We start from the raw sequence: 24466 nt of genomic DNA, 5'->3' as shown, positions 1-24466 counted from the left end.
GTTCCCAGGGGAACTAGAAAGTTGTGTGGGAAGAAGGTAGTGTGTGTGTGTGTGTGTGTGCCTGTGTGTGTGTGCCTGTGTGTGTGTGTATGTGTGTGTGCGTTTTATAGGTGAGAGGAAAATGTCTCTAAGTGAGGGGAAAATTCCAAGGTGTTCCTAGAACCAGCCACTGATCCCCATGGGAGCCACTGATGATCTCAGCTGGGCTGAGGAGTCTGTGCAGCTGTCATTTCTGACTATGGCAGCCTCAAGCCCTGCTGATGGCCTCCTTAGTCCTGTAGCACAAAGTGGAGATCACAGGGTCTGAAGCCAGCTTAACTTAGAAAAGTCAAGGTGATGCATTCAGGAAAGGAGGTCTCCCACGAGAAAACTGTGAAGTCTTTTTTCCCTGCGGAGATTCGGACAAAGCATCACAAATCCTGGCTTCCAGGAGATAGTCTGCACATGGTGGGGCCTTGTAACACCATGTCCATATCCCATCGCCATCAGCAGTATTAATGTAGTTTGAGTGGGTTCGTGGAGAAACGCCACCTGGCAGTTGGATTGTGATGACGACTTTGGCTGCTGGGTTTCCCTTCTGGGGCAGGCAGATTTTTGAACAAGCATATGTTAGTTAGATGTTGTGATTTTTATTTTTTTATTTTAAAGACATTAGCATTCATATTCTAGACTCAGACACAGGATTCATAGGATTCTCTGGGTCACATGAGCTCTTCATTTTCCTTCCTCTGAATATTTCTGGTAGCAATCAAAATTATAATAAGAAACTATAAGATTAGCAACACTAAACACTGATAACGTAGAGAAAACAGCGGGAAGAAGAAATAGGAACTAGCATTGATGCTATAGGAAAGGGAAATTGGTTTCTGCTATGTAGTATAAAATTTGAATTTTCATCAAAATTAATATTCACAATTGTATATGTGTTTTGACCTTGTATATATATATGTTTTCTTTAGAAATTTGTTATTTCCACATTTAAAATTATGGGTAAACAAGGAGCTGAAGGGGTCTACAACCCTATAGGAGAAACAACAATATGAACTAACCAGTACCCCCCAGAGCTGGTGTCTCTAGTTGCATATGTAGCAGAGGATGGCCTAGTTGGCCATCAATGGCCATCAATCCATCATCCTGTGAAGGATCTATGCGCCACTATAGGGGAATGCCAGGACCAGGAAGTAGGAATGGGTGGGTTGGGGAGCAGGGTAGGGGGAGGGTATAGGGGACTTTTGGGATAGCATTTGCAATGTAAATGAAGAAAATATCTAATAAAAAATTGTTAAATAAATAAATATTAAAAAATAAAATTATGGGTAAAATATATAAGAATATATATTGTATCACTGTAGAAACAGAATATTGTGAATAAACTAAATGCCTATCATTTGAAGACTATACAAAATTAAGTATGTTTCACTTATACAAGGGGATACAGTATATATACAGTGTATCATATATCAACATTTTCTATGTGATTTTCTGCACTCTGCATGTGTATATGTATATATTTGCCAATATATTTATGGGACACAAACATACCTACATAATTTATGTATAAGAAGGGCACTAGACTGGAAAGTGCATCTGAACAGGGATAGCTGCTGGCTTCAGAACATAGGAGCTGGGTGGCTGAAGGACCATTTTAGAATGGTTTGTTTTTCTTTAATTTTTTTGTATTTTTTTATATTTTCATATCACCTTTAAAACATTTTAATGAACCATGCAATGAAAGAAATTATTCTACCAGGCATAGTAAATGTAGAAAATAAAGCAATCAAGAGGACTGGAATATGTAGTTATTTCTGTGATGTTGATAGGTGACAGAATTGACTGAATAAACCACTATCTTCATAGTGTAATCTTACTTTTGATTAGAGCTGACACACATACAGAAAGTGTTTAAAAGAACCGTCTGCTTTGGTTATGTCTTTTGTAATTTGTGATAGCATATTCATCAAGTTTTTGGTCATATAACATAAAACACAACTGGATCAAATAGAGTTAGTTATTCACAGGCTCTTATTTTAAAAATGCAAAAGATGGTGTGGTGTGGTGTATGTGTGTGTGTCTGTGCAGGTGAGTGTTGTGGAGAGAGAAAAGTAGGGAGGCAAGAGGAGACTCAGTCTCTATCCAAGACTGAAGGTGCAGCTTTGGGAAACAAAGGGGGAATGTTCTCTTCACTGATTTGGTTTTAATTAGACTGAGATTCGTTTTCAGGTGGTTTTGTTGAACTCTAGTTTCCCTGGAAGGAAAAAAATCTACCTCACCGAAATATTAAGTTTGATCTTAGCCTATTACACATGTATTCACAATAGGAGCTTTCATGATGGTCTAGAATTCCCAGCCTTGCTGAATTCAGTATGGCTATGGCAGTACAGTCGAGTCGCTGACATTTTTTATGCAAAATTTCATGGCATAGAAATGTTAAGGGGCATAATTAGAACAAAAGCAGACATACAGTTCTGCAAAGTCACTTTCTGCTCTTCTTTGGTTTCCTGCAGGGTGAATGGGAAGCTGGTGGCTCTAAAGGTGATCCGGCTGCAGGAAGAAGAGGGCACACCTTTCACAGCCATCAGGGAAGGTAGGCACACTAATATTCTCTGATTTTGTAGTTAGGTGTTGCTAATAGCGCGGTAAGTATTCTGCATCTCCAGACATGCCGAGCAGGGCAGTTGCGTTGTTAAATGTCTCATGTTGCAATATCTGTGCTCACCCTGTTATTTTTCTAAGAGTTCTCTTTTAATGTAGTAAATTTTTGCATAAGGCTTTAGTTTTATGAGATAAAGTTGATCTGTCTTTTGCCTTGTTCACTCATGCATAGGAGGGTTTCACTTCTTATTGAGAGCCATCATATTAGTGGAAATTTTACAGTTCACTGCCATAACACTTAGAATTAGTAGCTTCACTTCTACATCATTTAAAAATGCAAATTATCTTTCTCTAAGACCTCAGTTCGTTCTCCCATCAAATAGACCAGTGCAAGGTTTGGTTCTGATCCAAATGATGTATTGGTGATTTGCCACTTAATATTTGAAGGTATTGACAGATTAAATACATTCTGTTATCTTCTGGATTGTCATTTAATGATGATGATGACAAAGATGACTATGATGGCTATGATGATGACAACGATGCTGCTGCTGATATTCTTCCTTCTCTTTCTCTTTTATTTAGGGTTTATGTTGCTGTGATAAAAATACCATGACCAGAGGCAACTTGGGGGAGGAAAGGGTTATTTTTCTTACACTTCCATATCACAGTTCATCAGTCAAGGGGGTCAGGCAAGGAACTCAAGCAGGGTAGGAATATGGAGGCAGGAATTGATGCAAAAGGCATGGAGAAATGCTGCCTAATTGATCCTCAAGGCTGGCTTACCCTACTTTCTTTTCCTCCCACTACCACCTGCCCAGCACTAATCCCAACAGGCTGGGCCCTTCCACATTTAACCATCAAGAAAATGTACCACAGGCTTTCCCACAGTCAATTGAGTATCCATCTTCCAGAATGACTCTAGCATGTGTCAGGGTGTCATAGAACTAGCCAGGACACTCTTACTGAAGTCCCATTTATTTCTACTTTCTCATCTCATTCTTCTTTTCCATTTGACTTTCTTACCATTTAACTGAAGCTTCATAGAAAGTTTACCCATTGTCTCTTTGTTCTAAACCAAAACCAAACTTTTCTGGGTTTCTTTGTCTAACTTTTTAGCAGATTGCACATGACTGAGAGAATCTTTTCTGCCACATCAGAAAATCTGGGCAGGGTGGCTTTTCTCTTTATCCTGTGTTGACCTTTGAGTTTGTACAGGCTAAGGAGAGAAAAAAAGCCTTCTTTGCTCTGATAAACACTCACTCCTATGCTTAAATAGCAGTTAGAAGCTGTTGACTTCCATACATGTACTTGTTTAGCTGAGACCCTGTCTACATGTCCACTTCATGCATCCATCCACTTTCTGGAGATTTACCCTTGAATTCAACAATCTCTAAGAAGAATAAGATACCACAACCAAGTACAGCTGGTGTAACAAACTGCCTAAAACACAAATTTGATTCTGTTCTATCACACCCCATACAGTATTCTCTTTACACAAGTAATAGTAATAATAGTAATAATTCCTGGTGTTGTCTATCCAAATTAGCCAAAGGTAGTTCTGTCGGGTAAACCTCTATAAGGTGGCTTAACTCTGTGCATAGTTGATTCACATCTCTTCACTGTAGCCCAGGTGTCATGAGCTCTTCCTTAGATTGTTGCAGTCACTCTTATATTATACTCTCTACACTGCCATTCTTATTGTCTCTTCTCTACTTTAAAACTATCATAACATAAAAATACAAGCCATGTTTTATTAATGCCCCCTTTAATACCCTGGACCAAGGATACTGACTCCTTTTCTTTTCCATTGTTCCATAGTGTCTCATCTCAGGGCTCTCACATGCACTCTGACACTGCCTTGAATGCTTTTCATTGGCTGCTTTTAGATACCAGCTATAAACTCAAATGTCCTCTTCTCAGAGAAAATTCCTTTGGCCATCCTGTCTAAAATAGCAGCTCTTTCTCACCCATCTTTATGCAGTTCCCCATGCCATTAACCCTGATCATTTCCATTACAGTTCTTACTGGAATGTGACATATTCCCTTGACTCTGTTCATATGTAGAGTTTTAATGAAGTTAGTGACCTTGTCTGACATCGTCCCAGCAACAGCTTACAGAATGACTTGCGGTGCATCATTAAGCTAGAGTCAGTAAATAAGATGGCGTATTCTATACAGATGGTGCTCATGAGGAATCTGTCATCCAGGTGGCAGGCAGAAGATTGAAATAATAAGTCAAAGAATAACATGCCATGTCGGAGAGATGGTGGATCATTTCAGAAGCATTGTGAATCCTCCGGAAGTTTCTCCACTAGTGAGGTGTGCTAAGATGTCAGCTGGACCTCCAGGAAGAAATGAGATGATAAGCTGACAACTGGATGGAGAAGTTACTGTCTAAACAGATACAGAAACTAAGCAGATGTAGACACTCAGCATCTTTGCCCAGAGTAAAGAAAGAGTGGGGATGGTTTTCATAAGGTAGTTTCAATTAGTGGCTGGTCATGTGGCAGTCAGTGGGTTTTGCTCCATAGGAGTGTTTTGTTTGTGCATTTTGAGTTCTGAGTTCATGAGATATCTATTTGAAAATACCTAAGGGTTTGGGGATGGAGCTCACAGCTGTTGAATATAAAGAGCATATTTTATGAAGACACCTAAAATCTAAAGATTTTGAGTTTTATTGTGTTAAATTTAGAACAGAGATATATTTGGCTCAATATTCTGGAAGATAGACAGTATAAAATGCATGGCCGGGGCACCTGAGGTGCAGGAGGATAGCACCAGAGACCAGAGAAAGGCTCAGAGCAAAAGTAAGAGGCACGATCAATCTTTGAGGCCAAGAACTTCCAGAGCAAATCAGAAGTTTACTGCTAGCCAAGGCAATCCATACAGAGTGGCTTTGAAGTCTGGGTTTCTGGGTTTTAACTGTGTGGACAACATGAAATTACCTTAACAGGCTGCCAGGCCTTTAGGACACAGTACCTCAGATGATGTATTGCCCAGTCATTGATTGTTCGTGCCTCAGAGTGTTGGAGGCTGGGAGAGCAATGTCAAGGTACCATGAGTCTCTTTCTTCCAGCTGTGAGAAAGGATCTTTCAAGGATTCCTTCTTGGCTTATAGATAGGTATCTTGTCACTTTGTCTCTGGGTTATGATTCTGTCCCAGTTCATATACAAATGTCTTCTTTCTAAAAGGATACTGCTCAGACTGAGCTAGACCCTACCCCAATGACCTCATTTTAACTTAGTTCTGTTCATACACACAGCCAGCCATGCACTAAGGTTCTAGGGTTTGGGCTACAGCATACAAAATATTTTTTGATGGGAAAAGGCATAGTTCAGCCCATAACACTACTTCATAGTTTATGGCCCTGGAAGCCTTATTGCAGAAGGTAGGGTTGGACCATGTCATTGGTTATAAACTTTCCACATTGATGTGATGCTTCTGACTTCCTGAGGATTCTTGAAATTCAGATTTCTCATATTCCTGTGATAGGCAGTGGTGGAAGAATTAGAACATTGTGATTTCTTTAAATATTATATTTGGAGGTTTTTCTTATAAGGCCTGACTTGTATGTGGTATTTTAAAAATATTTATTTGTATTTTATGCATATGATTGTTAACATATAGGTATATGCTCTGTGACTGCAGAGCCCATGGGAGTGTATCAGCTCCCATAGAACTGGAGTTCCTGATTGTGAGCCATCACGTGGGAGCTCGGAACTCAACTTTGGTCATCTTTAAGAACAACAAGTAGTCCAAACCTCTGAGCCATGTTTTATCCCCTGAATTTTTAGTAGAAATAAAATGACTTTTGATAATAAGAAGAATTGTCCAATGGGTCAGTTTTAGATATATATTTCTTCTGACTTCTCTTCCTGTCTGTAGAGACAAAGACTATTGTTACTGCTGGCTGGTTGTCAGTCACAGCTTTAGAAGTACACACACAGAGACTCATGTGTATCTAGTGGGAGAACAGGAAACATTTGGGAGGGTGTGACACTTGAGATAGGCTACTTTTCCACTACTTGAGATAGGCTACTTTTCCACTGTGGAGGGAACATTAGAGCTGGTTCAATGAGATGGAGAGAGCTGGAATTTGATTTTACCTCAATTCTGGTATTCTGGCCAATTCTTCATTCTTAAGATGTCAACAACATAAAGATTGAGAATCGGGAAAGCCTCATGCACAGAGAAGTGGATTTCAAGGGCCTGCTTTCCACTTATCAGATCACCTTGGAATTTAGACTTTAACATAATTTTCACACAAAGTGGAAATGCTTAGCAACCCTAATCTTGCCTAGATTCGTGTCTCCAGATGGAATTTCATCTTGTTAAGATCAAGCGCACACAGTGGCTTAACTTAGGTTTACGTGCTTTGAAACTTACCATGTCTTTTATGGCAGCTTAGTGAAATGACGTAAGTGGCAAAGGTCTGCTTTCCTGTTTTAACTTAGAATCCTTGTGTGGCATCCTCACAGTTTGCAGTACTTCTGATAGAGGCTCAGGAGCACAAGGAAAGGTTTGGGATGGAGTGGATAAAATGTCTTAAGACCCTGCCTTTCACTATCTTATTCTGTACTATCACTTTGTAGGTCTGATATCACAACATTTTCATTAAGGTTTCTGACCATCAAGGCAAGGGAAACAGTTGTCATTCCTATGGATTCTTGAATGTATAGTACTTTGCTTAGGTAAGCATACACAGATATCTAAATACTCTATAAACAAAATACACATGAAAGAAGGCAGTACCAATGTTTGGCAAGCATGGTGGCAAATGTCTATAATCCTAGTACTTGGGAGGTGGACCCAGGAAAACGGGTTACAAGCTGGGCTTAGTGAGCTCAAGAGCTGCTGGATCCGCTCTGTAATATTTCTCTGTGTATTTTATTAGTTATGCTATGAAAACATTTTGTGTTTTTAATACCAAATTATGATACTAGAAAGGAGGAGTTGTTTAGAAGTTGAGAAGCAACTGAGGGGGAAAAAAGCCAGCACCTTTTATGTTAGATATTTGGAAAAAACCTGCTCATAAAATGAGTAGCTAACTTTCACAGTTAACATTCAATTTTCTAATTAAGATACTTCTACTATTGCAGAAAATTAGGCACTTAAGTTATGAGTTATTATTTTATAAATGTGATAACATTAAGAAACGCAAAATGAAGCTGCTGTTAACTGAGCTGTTAACAGTTGTGGTATTTGACAGATTTGATTATCTTCCTCATGTCTTTCTCGCATATATAGTATCTTCAAAAATATTCATTGCTTTTTTGATAACGCTATCAGTCTTTTACTTATAGACATCTGATATATATATGTGTGTATATATGTATGATTTAGCTTGTGAATAATGAATGTTAGTTTTATCTCATTTGTTTATAATTCAGTTGGAAATTAACCATGCTAAATTTAGTATTTGTGCTGGTACATCACTCATCTGTAGCTTCAGTGATACAGCTAAGCTAGGAGTCCAAATTCAAAACACTGATAATGCCAGGCTTTCTGTGAAAGCTACAGACCAGAAACTATTGCTCAGTTTTTGCTTACTTTGCCTGGCTCCTGGCAATCCTTGGGGTCCTTTGAGGGAAATATATATATATCACACACACATACACACACACACACACACACACACACACACACACACACACACACATATATATATATATATATATATATATATATATATATATGAATCAGTTCTTCCTGCTGCCACCCTCAAACTACTAATGTCTTAATCATGCTAACTGACATTACAATTCATATCCTTATGTACATTTGCTTCTGTGTTTACATGGTCTCCTTCTCTGTGTCTCTGTGAAAGATGCCACTCACTGAACTTAGGCCTCCTAACTAGTGTGAGTTTATTTTATTTAATTACACTTTGGTGGCCTGTTGGCAAGTCAAACCACATCCTGAAGCCCCAGGGAGACAGGAGTTGGGGAAATATTTTTCAATGAGGTACAGTTTTTTTTCTAGTCCCAGATGAGATTTGAAGTGTCCACGGGTACATTTGAAATGCCAGGAGTCTAGAGCTGCCCTTGTCTGTCCAAAGCTTAGCAGATAGATATGCAATGTAGGATGATCACATTGCCATTCTTTTCCTCTTTATAGAAGTACATATGTGACAAATGATTGAACATTAACATTTATTACCATTCTCCAAAGTGAGTTGGCTAGTTGTTATTTTTCATTTTCTGTATAAAGATATGACTTTTCCTCTGTGATTACAAGACAAGGTCTATGACTTATAAGGATATGAATTGTCATGTCAGCTAGCATGACTAAGGCATTGGTAGTTAGTTTGAGGTTGGCAGCAGGAAGAACTGATTCCAAAGGCTACTGAATATCTGTAGTGTGATAAAGGTCTATTTTTGACAGTTCCTCAAAGTGATTATTGTGATTCTAGACACATTAATTCAAAAGGTTAAATATTATAAATCTTAGCTTCCTAGGCCACCCCACAATCTGTTTTGTCCAGGTATATAGTCTAATGAATATATATCTTCTCTGGTCGAGCAGGACTGAGTTGATATGTGTGTAATCATTCTTGGTTATAAACTAAGTCCTGTTGTCAAAGGGCTGGACGCCAGGACACACCTCCCACCATCCCCCTAATGGAGAGAAAGCCAGGACACACCTCCCACCATCCCTCCCACCATCCCCCTAATGGGGAGAAAGCCCCTCTCATTGCTGACAGGGCTTTCCTCTCTCCCTCTCTCCTTCTCTCTTTCTTTCTCTCTCTCTCTCGCTCCCCCTCTCCCTCTCTCTCCCTGTCTCCCTGTCATTCTCTCTCTCTCTCTGTTTCTCTCTCTCTCTGTTTCTCTCTCTCTCTCTCTTTCTCTCTCCCTCTCCCCCTCTCATTATCTCTTTCCCTCTCTTCCTCTCTCTCTCCTCCCCTCCCTCCCTCCCTCCCTCCTTCTCTTCTTTGACACAGGTGCTCTTGTACTTGGCTTTCTAGAAGGACTCCATTGAGAGAGTTTGCACAGAGGGGAAGAGGGGCTCCCAGGCCACAGTCACCCTCTGTAACAAATCCAGAGAACAATGTTGGAGAGGGCTGAGAGGATTGCTGTGGTTCTATATTTGTGTCTTGTCAATATTGAATTGTTAGGAGAATATTAAGTGAAGTTTTAGCTATGTTTTCCTCTACATTAACACATCGTTTGATCAAATGCAGTAGGTGACAGAGTAAATTATCTCCCTCTGGTCTTAGTAAGTTTAGGATTTATCAGTTCTGAGCTGAACTTGGACATTTCTGCAAGTAGCTGGGTTCTTTGTTTGTTTGTTTGTTTTTTGTTGTTTTTTTGTATAAAATGCAATAGCCCTATATGTGCTATTTTGGAAGTTAAGGCAGGCCACAGAGATGATCTGTTCTCAGTTGTGGCCAGGCAAGGCTCCAGCTTGATTCTTAGATTGGGTTTTAGTCAATAGTTCTAGTGACCATCACGCTTAGTCTACTATTTCAGTATGAACCCTCAAGCCCAACATATATAGATTCAAAATTGCTTGGATTTCTGCCTAAGTGTATGATTTTTGAGAATGCCTTAAAAAATTTCCATTCCTTGGTTTCCTCATCTATAAATAAAGATCAAAATACTACTAACTTTATTGAGCTCAGAAGATGTACTCTTTAAGTTCATGATAATATCAAATAAAAACAATCAAAGAATGAGATTTCTTGGAAATAAAAATCCATTACCAGGAAATAAAAATTCAAAAGAAAATATAGATGGTGGATTTAAGGAAAAGGAAGGATCAAGAAGAGTCACTCTCTCACTTCCTCTGATGTCTCTGAGAGAACCTCATAGAGGTATGAGTTTTCTTCTATATTTGCTTGTTCTGTTCTCTTTGGTACTGAAGGTACTGAATATCCATCCTTCAGCTGCCCTGAGATCTTAATTATCAACCTAAATTTCAGAGTCAGATGCCTTGAATGATGCCTTTGGGTGTTTGAAGAGGGGTTATTGTTTGGTGGGTTATTATAGACATATGATGGGGGTGATGTGCCCACTTCCACCCCAACACACACACACACTCACCTTCCCTTTCCGTGCTGATCATCAGATACCAACATAGGGTAGCATTTTTGAAGAAGGCTTTGGTTTCCACAGGGAAAGATAGCTGGCCCTCTTGTCTAGAGAATTTCAGTTTGCTAGTTACATTCAGTAATTCAGTAAATTCAGTCCTTGGTATGAGTAAGAGGTGGGTTGCAGGGATTCTCGCCCTTCAGTAAGCATGTTTTCATTCATCTCTCTATTTTTGGTTCAGATCATGTAGCTGGTGTAAGAGAGACTAAAAGGTAATGAAATACTTAGGGAGAAAAAGGACAAGTGCTGTTTTTAGGAGACGGATGTGTGATTCTGAGGAGGAACAACTTGCTGGGTGAAGTGTCTTTTCAGACATGGAGCTCAATGGCCTTGGGCATGGGATCTTCAGGATGACATCCAACGCTTTTCTTGGGACAAGGGCTGAGGAATAGAAAGAGCCTATGGAGAACGACAGAGGACAGGAAATCACAGGGAGTTCAGTCTCACAGGCATCAAGTTGGAAACCCAGCATTCATATGCCATTTGTTTACATGGCCAGGCTGTTGAGGTCACAGACCAGTTATGCCTCAATTGAGACCTTATGGGCATATTCAGGCACATGATCTAAATATTTCACTATTGTGGCGTAGGTTGAAGTTATCATCCTCGTGTTCCAAATTAAGAAGCTGGAGTTGCCAGATATTTTTGTCAAAGGACACCAACACTAGATACAGAGTCTGGTGAACTATCTAGCACATAGTAGAGACTCAATAAAGATTAAGCAACAAAATGCCTGAGTACATTCCAGATCCTTTCTGTGTTACTGTTGAGATACAAACTCATTTGATCAAAATGAGAGAGAGAGAGGGAAAGGGGGAGAAGACTTGGAAAGACACTATATCAGTCAGAGAATGTTGAGGGCTTGTGGCGATTGTGCCACCAGCCTTTCGTCATGAGGAAATACTTCAGTCTTTGTACTTTCAGTTTCTTAGTTTCTGAAATGAACTGTCTACAGAAATGCGTTATCTTTATATATATACACTTGTCACAGCCTCCAGTTACAGTTCTGTTTACTAGGCATTATTTCACAAAGGCCTACTTATTTATCCCAAGTCTTAACTTCCTTATCTGCACCTTAGAGATAATTCTTATCTGCATTTAGCATAGGATAGTTGTGAGAATTACATGAGGTAGCATCTTTAATAGCTTGGCAAGCTAAAAACTGAAGAGGTCTATAGGGAATTTTAGGCAATTAAAAGCGTGTTCAGGTGACAGTTGTTATATAATCCTTCCAAAATGGTCTTCAATACAAAAATATACTATCTTACCTTATGTTACCAGTTGACAAAACAAGATGATTTTTTTTTTTCAAATTTAACCAGCCAAGAAAGCAGCTGTTTGGCTAAAAGAAAAATTTTAATTTTCAGAATTAACTATAAGAAAACTACTATTTTCATAGGCTGTAAAGTCACATGATCCAACAGCTTTCAATTTTTGTTGCTATTAGCTGGCAGACACCCATTACAGTATTCAGTCTCATGAAGAATAACAATTGAGTCAATTTACATAAACTTACTTAGAATCATAGTCTAGACTCATGGATTTTTTTCCTTCCATTTACAAAAATTTGCCTGTCATTTGTAAAAGGCTCTATAGCAATTCATGTTAATTTTTTTTCACTGACAGACATAAAGGAATAGTATTAATGGTTTAAAAGAACTATTTTAGCATGGTAAATTCAAATCTCATAGCATCTCTCTCCTCCCCCTCTCTGTCTCTGTCTCTGTCTCCCTCTGTGTGTGTGTGTGTGTGTGTGTGTGTGTGTGTGTAAAACACTGATGATACAATTATGGATTTTTTCAGTAGGTAAAAGATTGAGGTTATGATATAGCTGTCTCTAGTGAGACTACACCGGGGCCTAGCAAACACATAAGTGGATGCTCACAGTCAGCTATTGGATGGATCACAGGGCTCCCAATGGAGGAGCTAGAGAAAGTATCCAAGGAGCTAAAGGGATCTGCAACCCTATAGGTGGAACAACATTATGAACTAACCAGTACCCCGGAGCTCTTGACTCTAGCTGCATATGTATCAAAAGATGGCCTACCTAGTTGGCCATCACTGGAAAGAGAGGCCCATTGGACTTGCAAACTTTATATGCCCCAGTACAGGGGAAAAGAGTGGGAGTGGGTGGGTAGGGGGGTGGGGGGGGGAGGGTATGGGGGACTTTTGGGATAGCATTGGAAATGTAAATGAGGAAAATACCTAATTTAAAAATAGATTGAGGTTAGTACTATTATTTGAAATCAAATTTCTGAATACTTAAAATTGTCTAAAATTTCCTGTGTACTTCTTTAGATTTTACCTCACGATGCTGTTAAACATGCTACCTCATATATTTCTCTCAACAATCTTGAGTTAATATGTCAGTATGGATGTATCTAAGCTGCATAAAAGAAGATGAGGCCTAGAGATAAATAAATTGTATTTTGTTGCATATTTTTCTAGAAAGCAATTTTAACTGAGGTTTTTAACTAAAGTGTTTGTTTGAAAATAATGCATTTTTCACTTAAAAGTTTCTTGGCTAATTAAACTAAATTGCAAAATCATTATATTAATAACTTATAGATATAAAGCTTTATTCCTTGTAGGATAGTTTTTAACATAGCAACATATTACTTTAAAAATTGCTGCCACATATTTACTACTTCTGAGTATTTGAGATGTGACATTGTTGTTCTGCATACCCTGTATGCTACCCAGCAATGTCAAAGGTAGACACCCCATGGACAGAAGTTCATGGCCAATGTCATGCTCACTGATGGAATTTGGTGTTTTATGGATCTTCAAGGTCCATATTTAAGTGATATTTTCTTATGTTTAGTAAGTAGTCAACGAAGATACCAAATAATGTGATTTTTTTTATGCTTCTTTTGAAAAAAACAGATACATTGTGTGTGATGGAAAGAGGAGAAAGAATTGGGCAAGGCATGATTTTTTTAAATCACCATAAAATCCTATGACTGCAAACATGTCAAAAGACTATAATTAAAAGAAGCACAAAGAGACCCACTGGTAGATTTTTTTAAAAGTAAAATTGCATAAAGAAAAAGACAGGGAAATCTTGACGGTAGGAAGAGACAAGCAACTCATTACAGCAGAGAAAACTGTTCTCACGAGCTGACCTTTCATCTACAGTGGCAGTTGCAGGAAGGGAAAGTACTGACATACTCAAAAAACAAAAGAGAAGATATGAAAACCTGTCAATTAAAATTCTGCATCTAACAAAACAATCCTTTGGAAACGAGGTCAGAGCTATGTCCAAATCAGCAGAACCTGAGTGAAATACTAAGCAAAGCATGCCAGGCTGGGTGCACTTGGCAACGAATCCACTTTTTTAGTATAAAAAATTACAATGTTGGAAATGGCAATATGTGAATAAATATATACAGTTCTATAATATTTTATACAATATGTAAGATATTAAACTATTTCATGTAGTGATTATAACATTGTTAGATATATGACATATTTATAATGTTAATGTGGGAGAGAAAAAGCTACATTTAATAAATATTAAGACGATATTAACCTGGAGCAAAGTATAATCAACCTATGTATGATTATTCCTCAGAATAATCACAAAGAAAATAATATGATTAAAAATCAACAAAGTATGCTTTTATTTCAATGTATGGAGAAGAAGATGAAGAAGAAGATGGCAGTGAGTAGGAACACGGAAGCATTTGAGCATCCCTGAAGAGATGCAGTGGATAGGGATAAAACTCTAGCATCTCAACTCTCTGCATTTAAGACACCAGAGAAAAGTGTTCCAGTCTGGGTAGAAAGAGAAGAGTTAACTCCATGCTTTGTAGAAGAGATGAGCTTTAGTTCTAGCTACTCAATGGGGTAAATGTTGAGTAGGTTATGTAAAGATTAATCATAGGAAACCTGACAAGATAAAGAGTATAATAAATACTGATAGATCCTTTTGTAGATTTCCTACAGAGAGGGACATTTTACAGTGATGAAGGTCAGCCATGAGCATGATATCCCCATTAGAAATGCATAAACGTTACACAATACTTGTAATATACAGGGGGATCATAAAAGAAATAGACATTTCAACAATTTTACTCATGCATTTATCCACAAATATTGGAATATCAATTGGAGGAAGCCAACCAAGATGTAGAAGATAGAAATGATATGGTGACCAACTGGACACATAGTTCCAAGTAAAATGTACATTCATTCAGTTTAAGAGTAAACTGAATATTCTCGAGGATACATCACAGGCTAAACCTTAACACAAGTCTCTGTCAAAGACTGAATTCATCAAGGTGTCACTTCTGTCTGTTGAGCAATTACATCGAAAATGAAGAACAAAAGTCAAATTCAAAAATTGAAAATTAAACAGCACATTTCTGGATAATTTATAGATAAAAGAAAAATGAATGTTGATATTTTGATATCAATGAAAATAAAAACATCATCAATATTCATGGGATGTAGGTAAGTCAGTGTTTGGGAGAAAAGGCTGAGCCTGGAACATACATTTTAGAAAAGAAACATATGATCTCAACTTAAAAATCTAAGCTTTTTCTCTAAGCGTATTGGAAAAGAGCATCAAATTTATTTATTTATTTCCCCCAAACAGAGGGAGAATAATAATCACAGTGGAATCAGTGAAATAGAGAACAGAAAGGCAGTAGAGAAGCCAGTTAAACAGAAAGCTGCTTTTTTTTTTTTTTTTTTTGCTGTGCGAATACATTTTTACGTGGTACGAGTTACTATAGCACCAATGAGCAAACATAACTATTGACTTTAGAGGAATCATGGGTCTTTATAGGGCTATTATGAGCCACTTAATGCTGACAAATTAGACAGTTGATCTTCAGTGGACAAGAAGTAGTTTTTACAAAAGTTGTTACTCTTGACAATTAGATGTTTGAATGCAAAACAGATCAATACTTACCTTGCAACCAATACCAATTTCAATACTAAGTTTGTGTATTCAATATAAAAAGTCTAGAATCTCTGGACACAGACCTGCTGGAAATTTTCGGATTAGAGATTAGCCAAATTTATGGAAGATGACAGTTTATCAATTGAAGTTGTGGTCCCTGAACACAGATCTAGGAAAACTAAGAGACAAGTCACAAATCAGAAGAGAATATTGGCAAGTAATGTGTTTGATATAGGATTAATGTTTAAAACATATAAAAGATGCCCAAGTTAAATAATGAGAAAACTCATATGTTGCAAATTGGATTATAAGATTACAGGCACAAAGCCTGTTGTAGAGTAAGGTAGAAACCATTGGCAAGCCAGGATCTTTGGGGACATCAGTCTCCTTAGATGCTGAGATCACAAGTCTCCATCTCCAGGCCAGGGGCTGTCAGTTTTTGACAAAGAGCTATAATCACAACACACTGTTTGTTCAATGCAAGAAAGTAACTCAATATGAGAAAAAATCATTATATAACTTGTACAACTAAGAAGCTGCTTGTGTGTGGCAAAGACAGGTTGAACTTTTATGGCTGGCTAGGGGAGAAGCAGCTGGTGGAGGAATGTACTGGCAAAGGAATGAATATACCTGCTTTTTCTAGCCTGTCCCTACCCCAGACCATCAACTCTACTTGAGCCACCTTTTTAAGACCTCATTAAACACTGCCTCTTCGCTGACATCCTGTAGCCTTTAATAGTGATAGTCCCTTTCTTCTTCTTTCTTTTTTGTTCTTTGCAAGTATTACATGCTTGTACACTTATATTCCCGTGCTTAACTATATTAAGCTTCCTGGACAGGTATGCTTATCTATGACCTATTGGTACCTTAGAGGCTGTGGTATGGAACAAGAACAGACTCCTCAGATACCTGTGTTCCCCTACTGTTATCAAAATGGAGCTAATACAGAAACTAGGTAGTGAGTTAATAGATTTTAAGCAGCAACTAATTGGGCCATGATGTTTCAGAATTAAGAGTGGAAGGAACCATGGTTATAGTCATACACTGTGGTCTGAGAAATGAACAGAGGAGAGTTGTTGCCAAGTAGCTAGCTGAAGTAGAAATACTCTCCCTGCCACCCAGCCCCACCAGTTCGCCTGCCTAGAGGGAGTTCTACCTTCTGAGTGGGTATGGAGGCTGCTCAGAAAGTTTCTAATGCAAACTCTGCCTATCCTGTGTTCACCACAAGTCTCTTCTGCTGTGAACTGGAGTCTTGTCCTGATCAACATTTGTTTCTATGGTTACTTTTCATTTTTTTAAATTACCATTGTGTTTGAGACCTATATGGAAGCATTAAGGAAGAGGAAGATAGAACTAGGTATTGAATGCATCCATTTTGGGAGCATCAGCAAGTAAGGAGAGCATAAGTGGATAGGCCATTGTGAGAGTTGTATGGTCAAAGGTATTAAGCTCATGCTATGTTATACTAAACCTGAAGGGGTAGACATCTTGGCCCTGAAGGGTTTAATCCTAGTTTGTAAGGGCTGGGAAGAGCGCAAGGGATCATGTAATCTGGTCCTATCATTTACAGAAGATCAACTGAGTTGTAGGGAGGAGTGTTAGAATGATCAAGATCAGTAGAGCTCAGACCTGAGTGAAAGTCCTATGAGTCATCAATGTGGAGGAGACAGAGGCCTGGTGGTGACTCAGCTCCTTAGAATGCTGGCCTCACCTCAGAATTGGATCCCATCTTCCTGTGGAGTAACCGAAAAACTAAACCATTCAGATTTCTCTGCATTGCTCATATTCTTGTGACATTTTAGAATGCAATGGATCTCTTCTTAAAACCATTGAATAATTCCTATCTTGATTTGTTTTTTAAAAAATCGTAATTAATAGCACATGTGAGAGAAATGCACTATATAGTATATTGTGGGAAAAGTTCAGAAGGACAAATAAAAGGAAACTTGAATATGGGATATTTATATTTTTTGGATACTTGCCAGCTCAGTCAGTTCTCTGGGTATACCCAAGAGCATTGAGTTGATAGTAGTACTTAAAAAAAACAAAACTAACATTTTGAACAGGACCCAAGAAAAAGAATTAAAGGAAATACTCAGCAAAAGCTTGGCAATTGTCCTGTTATCTGTGAGCCTGTGTGTGTGTGTGTGTGTGTGTGTGTGTGTGTGTGTGTGTGTAGCTTAGGGCCATGTGGGCAGGCTCCAGCCGTAAGGGTCACTTTTAGTGATGATGATGATGATGATGATGATGATAATGCGATGATGCCTTGGTTTTATGGAAGTATTTATGCTTATAAAATCTCTTGATGGAGAGAGATTAATTTGTCAGTAGACCAGGGTTTTTTTTTCCCCACTAACAAATTGTGCCAATTTCCATTATAAGCAGAAAAATAGTACTTTTTGCGTGTTCAAGCTGAGTGCATAAATGTTGGAAAGTGATGGAGATAGTTAATAAGTATTTGTCTGTGACCTCTCTACTTCCCTGTTTCCTTTGCTCCTTTCCTCCCCGATTACCCCTAAAAGGTTTTTATTGTGTAGTCCAGACTGGTCTTGAACTCATACCTTGGCCTCTTAGGTTATGGGTTTATAAGCGTGTTCCACTCACTATACCAGGCTTCCTTTCTTTTTCTTTCCCTTTCTGTGTATTTTTGCAAGGGTTTCCGCTATGTAGAGCAGACTGTCTTCAATCTCTTGTTTCTTTTGTCTCAGGCTCAGGATGCAGGGGTCACAGAAACACAACCCTGTATCTAGCTCTCACATGGACATTTACATGCCTTTGGTCAAACTGAAGGGGTCCAGCCAATAGTAAGCAATTAGCTTTTCCACAGATGTTTGTACTTTCAGAATCTGGGTTCTTTTCTTGTCTTCTGCTACCCTATGTAAATACAGTTTGAATACTGCAGCTAGCTTGACAGTGGAGAAGGCAGCTGACCCAAAATCCAAAAACTGAAGAATTGATGACCATTGGATTCACTACGAGGCCCATCTTACCTGACACTGGGATGTGTGGTTTGTCAAAAGTGAGATCCCAAGTAGAGTTGAATTTGACTGTTCCAATTGCTCTGTTGCTGTCTTGGCCAGGAGCTGCAGACCAACATACCAACATCAGCGCCAGTTTAATACATGCAGCCCTCTTTACAGGTTCAGGAATGTTAGAAAACAAACAAGGCTTGCCTGGCAGGAGTTCACTCATCACCAATTAAATATTGAAAACAATGGACTAGCTAATATTAAGAATTGCACTATTTCATAAGGCAATTAATATGGCAGAACTTATTGTCTTCATGGTGGAATAATTTGTGCAAAAGAAATTTGAGAGCTAATCTGTACCTAACATGGAAAGACAAGGCAGGACAACTGCCATATTGTAATTTTTTCTCATTTTTCTCAAGTGTGTGCTTCAGTCTTTTCAAAGTTAAAGTCCACTGATGGTTTAGGTGTAACTTGGGCACCAGACTTTTAGATAGCTCTTATGTTTCCTGAATATTCCTGCCTTAGTGATAATATAGAATAACAGTCCATACAGTTATAATTTTATATTTATATAAACTATTCAAGTCACAGAAACATTCTGATCAAGAAAGTAACAATAAATTTTATGTATTCCTTTGACATTAAAATTTAGGCGGATGTTAGAAAAATTAGCATTATTGAAGTTTCAGTATTTAATATATCCTTCATTCTTTAAGCATATCCTTAATCTAAAAATGTTTTGAACAAAAATTTAAACCTACAAAGAGCAAATAGCAATTTTTATATACATAAACAAGCACAATTTGTCATCCAGTCTTTTATTTGCTGCTATAATACTGTGTGTACTTCTGTATTTGAAGCAAGGTATAATGAGGAAAACATGGGCATGCTGTTTTAATGACTTGATGAACTTTTATACTGCTTTGGGACTTCATGAAGCACATGGGTGAATCTGTAAGTACTGTGAAATATTGTGGCTGTTCTGTGTAGAGTTGTGGGTAGAAGCTTTATGTGTCATTGGAGGGCAGTATGTGGATTTTTATACTTCACAGGTGAAATACAGTGCAAAAGCTAACTTAAGGTGACAGTCACAGCTGAGACTGGTCAAGCCCTTGGACGTGTCCTACAAAGAGTGTTTATTCTTTTTTAGGTTACAAGAAAGTAATTGCAGTGATTTGTTTTGTGAATGTGGCTCAAAGGGTGGCCAGCAAGCTTCCCTTAAGGCTGATACTTCCATTGATGGTAGTGTGTGTGTACGTGCACATTCATACATCCAGTCTATCCCTGAACGCGGGAGGCTTATTTTAGGCAACTCACTCTTTGTAAGCACATCCTGTATCTTGCATTTACCTCCTGAAATACCTGTCTCATAAAAATTTCAGAGAAATCAACATCAGGGGAACCTTTCAGTTGTGTGGCCCATTAAATCCAGTCATAGTCCTTAAAGAAGAGCGAGAAGGTATTTTACAATATGTTGAATGATTACTTAAAAGTATATTAATTTAGAATTCCGACTTTTTGAAGACTGTCACTTTTATGAGGCAATTTGTTGACCTCCATCCATAGAAAGAGGAACATTTTCATGCTGGACATTTTTCCGTTTGCAGATGTGATGATTTTCATAAAAGGACAACAATACACTACAATAAGATAAACACAACAATTCCAGCATAAAGACAAATATATTATGGAATTTTATAAGTAAAATGAGAATATTTCAGTGGAAGGTTATAAAAAAATGATGACCTTCCCAATTCTTTGAATATTCTTAACTTGTTGAATTTGAACTGTTTGCCCCTGTCACTTACAGTTGTTTATTCCCAGGGATGCCATTAATGTCACTTGCAAATGTTCCTTAAGGCACCCTTCCCTCAAGCTCCCAGGGTCACTACAGTCCAGATAAACAGTGGATGCTTTGGAGAACAAGGGTGGCCTTTAAAGGATAACAGGGCAGTCAGCATTCTTCTTTGCTAGGTGGCCCCCATCTTTGACCATTCAGAAATCTATTGTCTTTAACTGGCTTCACTTTCTAATGAACATGAATTAGCCTCCTGGGATCTCCCCTTACCTTTTTGTGATGATTTTTCCAATTCTCTTTGTGCTGACTTCCCCATCCTTTGATAAGTTCCCAATCCATATCTCCACCTTTACTCTCAGCACTGAATTTCATTCACAAATATAAAACATAATGATGGTTGAAAGAAGGAAGACCACAGAAGAACACATGATTTTTACAAACTACCAGGAGACACTCGTCTATGGCACTTACATCATTATATTCTAACTCAGGAATAGTGTTTAGAGGGGAGTATAAAAGGACTTCTAAAGTGCTAGGAATCTTTTCTTTATCTGATCAGCAGAAAAGAGTGCAGAGGCTTGTGTTAACCTGATCTCATTTCTAGCCTGTGCCCTGGCACTTAGTAGGACTGTGATTATCTATCCTGTCCTGTGTGAGGTTCCCGAGAAGACTGGACAAGTTCCATGCCCAGTGATGGTCACTACTGTTGTAATGTGAGCTTGGGACTGAAAAATCATTCTTCCAGACTGTCATTTCAAATACACGGTGCCATTTTATAGATGCCACTTAGTAAGTCCCCCCACCCCCACCCCGTGGTAAGTAAAAAATAAATAGGAACCATTTCTTGCTCATAAAACAAAAACAAGATTTTGTGAATTAACTAAAAATATTTTTATATGTGTTGCCAGGTAGTCCAAGACTGTGTAGTTGTAGTTGGTCCCCATGTTTGAGTGCTTGGCCCACTGCGAGTGGCACTGTATGGAGGTATGGCCTTGTTGGAGTAGGTTTGGTCTTATTGGAGGAAGCGTGTCATTGTGGGAGCAGGCTTTGAGGTCTTCTATGCTAAAGCTCCAACAGTGTGGGACACAGTCCCTTTTGCTTCCTTTGGATCAAGAGCTAGAACTTTTGGCTCCTCCAGCAATGGGCCTGCCTGTATGGTGCCTTGCTTCTTACCCTGAGGATAAAGGATTGAACCTCTGAAACTGTAAGTCAGCTTACAGTTAAATGCTTTCCTTTAACATCACAGCAATGGAAAGCCTAACTAAGACTAAGACCTTTTGTAAATAAAGGGACCTTAGGAAACAAAGATTCTTGTGATCTGTGTCAGGAAGTGAGGGCCTATTCTAGCAGACAGAGTTTTAGAAAATTCAGTGTCAGGGTAACACAGAATATTGCCTCTGCAATGATTATAAGCCAGGTGTTTGACTTCTTACTTTGGACTCATTACTTCAGCAGACTGACATAGCTGCTCTGTGAGATGCATCTACTGGCATTATCCCCAGTACACATGAGGAAAACCAAGCTCTTAAGGACCAAGAACCATGTAATTCCTGAAAGGTTGGGTAGGGGTCTGCCCAAAGCCCCTGTCTTGAGTTGGAATGGTCTTGGTAGGGGATGTTGCCAAAATAGTTTTGCAAACAATGCTCTTAGGGGAGGTGTGAGTCAGTAAGTCTAATGCTGTTCTCCTTCAGTACAACAGAATAGTATCCTTTAGTAAAGGTCACACTGTATAGTATAAGGAATGGGAAAGTGGACTGAGAGAACTGGAGTCAAATGGTCTGCTAGCAAGCAGTTCCTCTACACTGCTGAGCATCTGAATCCTTCACAAGGAGGTGGCTCTTTTTGTGCTATTGAATGCTAAAGGGGTGTGGGTTATGAACTTCTCTAAGTAGATACTTAAAAAGTAAATTGCTTTTATTAATAGTGTATTAATAGCCATGATGATAAATAATCTTAATGTTTAAGTGTAATGATGGCAGACTGTAATGCTATAATAATACTTACACGGTCACACGGGGATTAAGGTTATCTCCCTTTACTAGCAATATTTCAAATACTTGCTGATTATGTTTTTTGGTAGATCCACCATTCATATTCTTTCTCGCTGAAAGAAGCAAATAAATTGTCATCAGGAAATTGTAGAAGGCTACCTTTAATTGTACTCTACACGATGCCGGAGTTCTGGCTTCAGCTTAGGTCATGGATGCATTAACATGTAAATTACTGCAGGACTCGTAAGGAAAGGCATTATGTCCATAACTACAACTCGCCTGCACAGTCGATGGGGGCTTGGATTTCGCAGTGTAGCGGGAGCACGTGACTTCGTTCCTTCCCTCCACACTGGCCTGCCTGGTCTAGGTCTGTGGTGTATGTTCATACCTGAGTGAGCCTCTGGCTCATTTCACAGAGTGCATGTGCTCAGGACTCCTGGGATTCTAACGGGCCCCATAGAGCCCTCCAGGAAAAATTTTCTATGACAGAGAAAATGGCCTCATTGCAGTCCTTTGCAATTCTTGTATTCACGTAAAATGCCCGTGAGCATCACTAACAACACTGGGAATTCCTTCAGAGCCAGGAGAAACTGTGGCCTTGCTCCTCCTGACTTGCTATGGTAGAGAAATGGTGCATACAAACCATTACTACAAGATGATTATTTTTAATTTTTACTGTTTTTTCTTAAATATTGTAGCAAGATTTTGCTAAGTAATTTAGACTGGCCTCGGGCTCATAGTCCTCTTGCATCAGCTTGAATACTGGGATTACTTTCAAGTACTGTCATACCCAGCAGAAGTGATTAATTTAGAACCACTTTCTTTTTTAGGGATAATTTTTTATTTATTTATTTATTTTTGTTTACAAAAAGAGGGTCTTGTATGCAAATTGTAACAGATAAGTTTATATAATTTTTCCAGTAGAATGAATCTGAATATTGGGAAATTGGCAATTATTTTTAATAGGCTCTTTATCTAAGATGACTAATTACGATTGACATAATATCTGTACCATGAGCCTGTCATTGTTTACAGATGCTATTACTCATGGGTTGGAAAAGACTAACAGCATATGAATGTAAAAGTGACCACATAGAGTGTTTACCACTCTCATAGTCCAAACTCCTAAAGGCTTGATTACTCATTTGGATAGAAATTTCAGAAACTGCTTTTGCAATTACAGTTATCTGTCAAGAATTCCTCCCAGAGAAATTGAGTAAGACTGCCAATTAATCCCAGATGTTGGAGTGAATTGCATGTGAGAGTCTGAATTCAGCTTTCAAAATCTTAGGGGAAAGCTCTTAAATGCTATAATTAGCCGCAACAACACAAGAAAAGACCCTTGCAGGCTATTAATCTATTCACTTGGAGTTTTGAATGAAACCTGACTGTTTCTGTGTTACCATTAAAGAAGGCAGTGTTCAGGCCCCTTGGCTGTCTCTGTAGAAATGGTGGCAGTAGGGAAGCAAGTCAAAAGGGAGATTATTATGGCTTTAAGAGTTATTTTTAAAGTTTTCAATTTCACATCATTTTTAAATTTTAATTTTCAATAAAATTCTATATGTTCAATTATATATGGTTTAGAAATTAAAGCTATTTCCGACTGTAGGGTCTCGTTTGCCATGGGATTTTCCCAATTATTCACATCTTGTAGGAATGTGGCACTTCTGTTACAAATGATTGCGGAATACTGATATGCCACTATGAATTGAAGCCACAGTCTGTATTAGGATTCCTTCTGCTGTTTGTGGAGAGGATAGCCCATAGTAACATCCTTGTCGTAACACACAGAACATGTTCACACCTTCAAGTATTTATTCTACCTCTTGCCATCACTCTGCCGCTGCCAGCCACTCCTCATATGTCCCATCTCTATAGCTTTCTTTTCAGCATATGGCATGGCTAGAACCAGAGTGCCTAGCTGTTTTATAAACACTTCTCCACAGAGTAATATGCAGTTAGAGGCCATGCATATTGTTTTGTTGATTGGTAGCTCATTAAAATGAACAGTGTTTTACTCTATAAGTGTGTCATAAATTATCTATTTGTTTACTCCAAAGTTGCTTTAAATTTAACCAAAGTGGCTATGGATATTCCTTTTTAAAAAAAA

General features: G+C 38.4%; 1 protein-coding gene across 8 annotated transcripts in view; it reads left to right on the top strand.

Moving 5' to 3' along the window:
* Positions 1-24466, top strand: part of Cdk14 (cyclin dependent kinase 14) — a 574714-nt gene that overhangs the window by 186991 nt on the left and 363257 nt on the right. For all 8 annotated transcript variants that reach the window (XM_021162869.2, XM_029477257.1, XM_029477253.1 and 5 more), the window contains one exon: positions 2505-2584. In XM_021162869.2, coding sequence (XP_021018528.1) covers positions 2505-2584 — 80 coding nt within the window. The remainder of the gene's footprint in view (positions 1-2504; positions 2585-24466) is intronic.

This window comes from Mus caroli, chromosome 5 (genome assembly GCF_900094665.2).
Source record: "Mus caroli chromosome 5, CAROLI_EIJ_v1.1, whole genome shotgun sequence".
NCBI lineage: Eukaryota > Metazoa > Chordata > Mammalia > Rodentia > Muridae > Mus > Mus caroli.
This window is presented reverse-complemented; position numbering and strand designations above follow the sequence as displayed.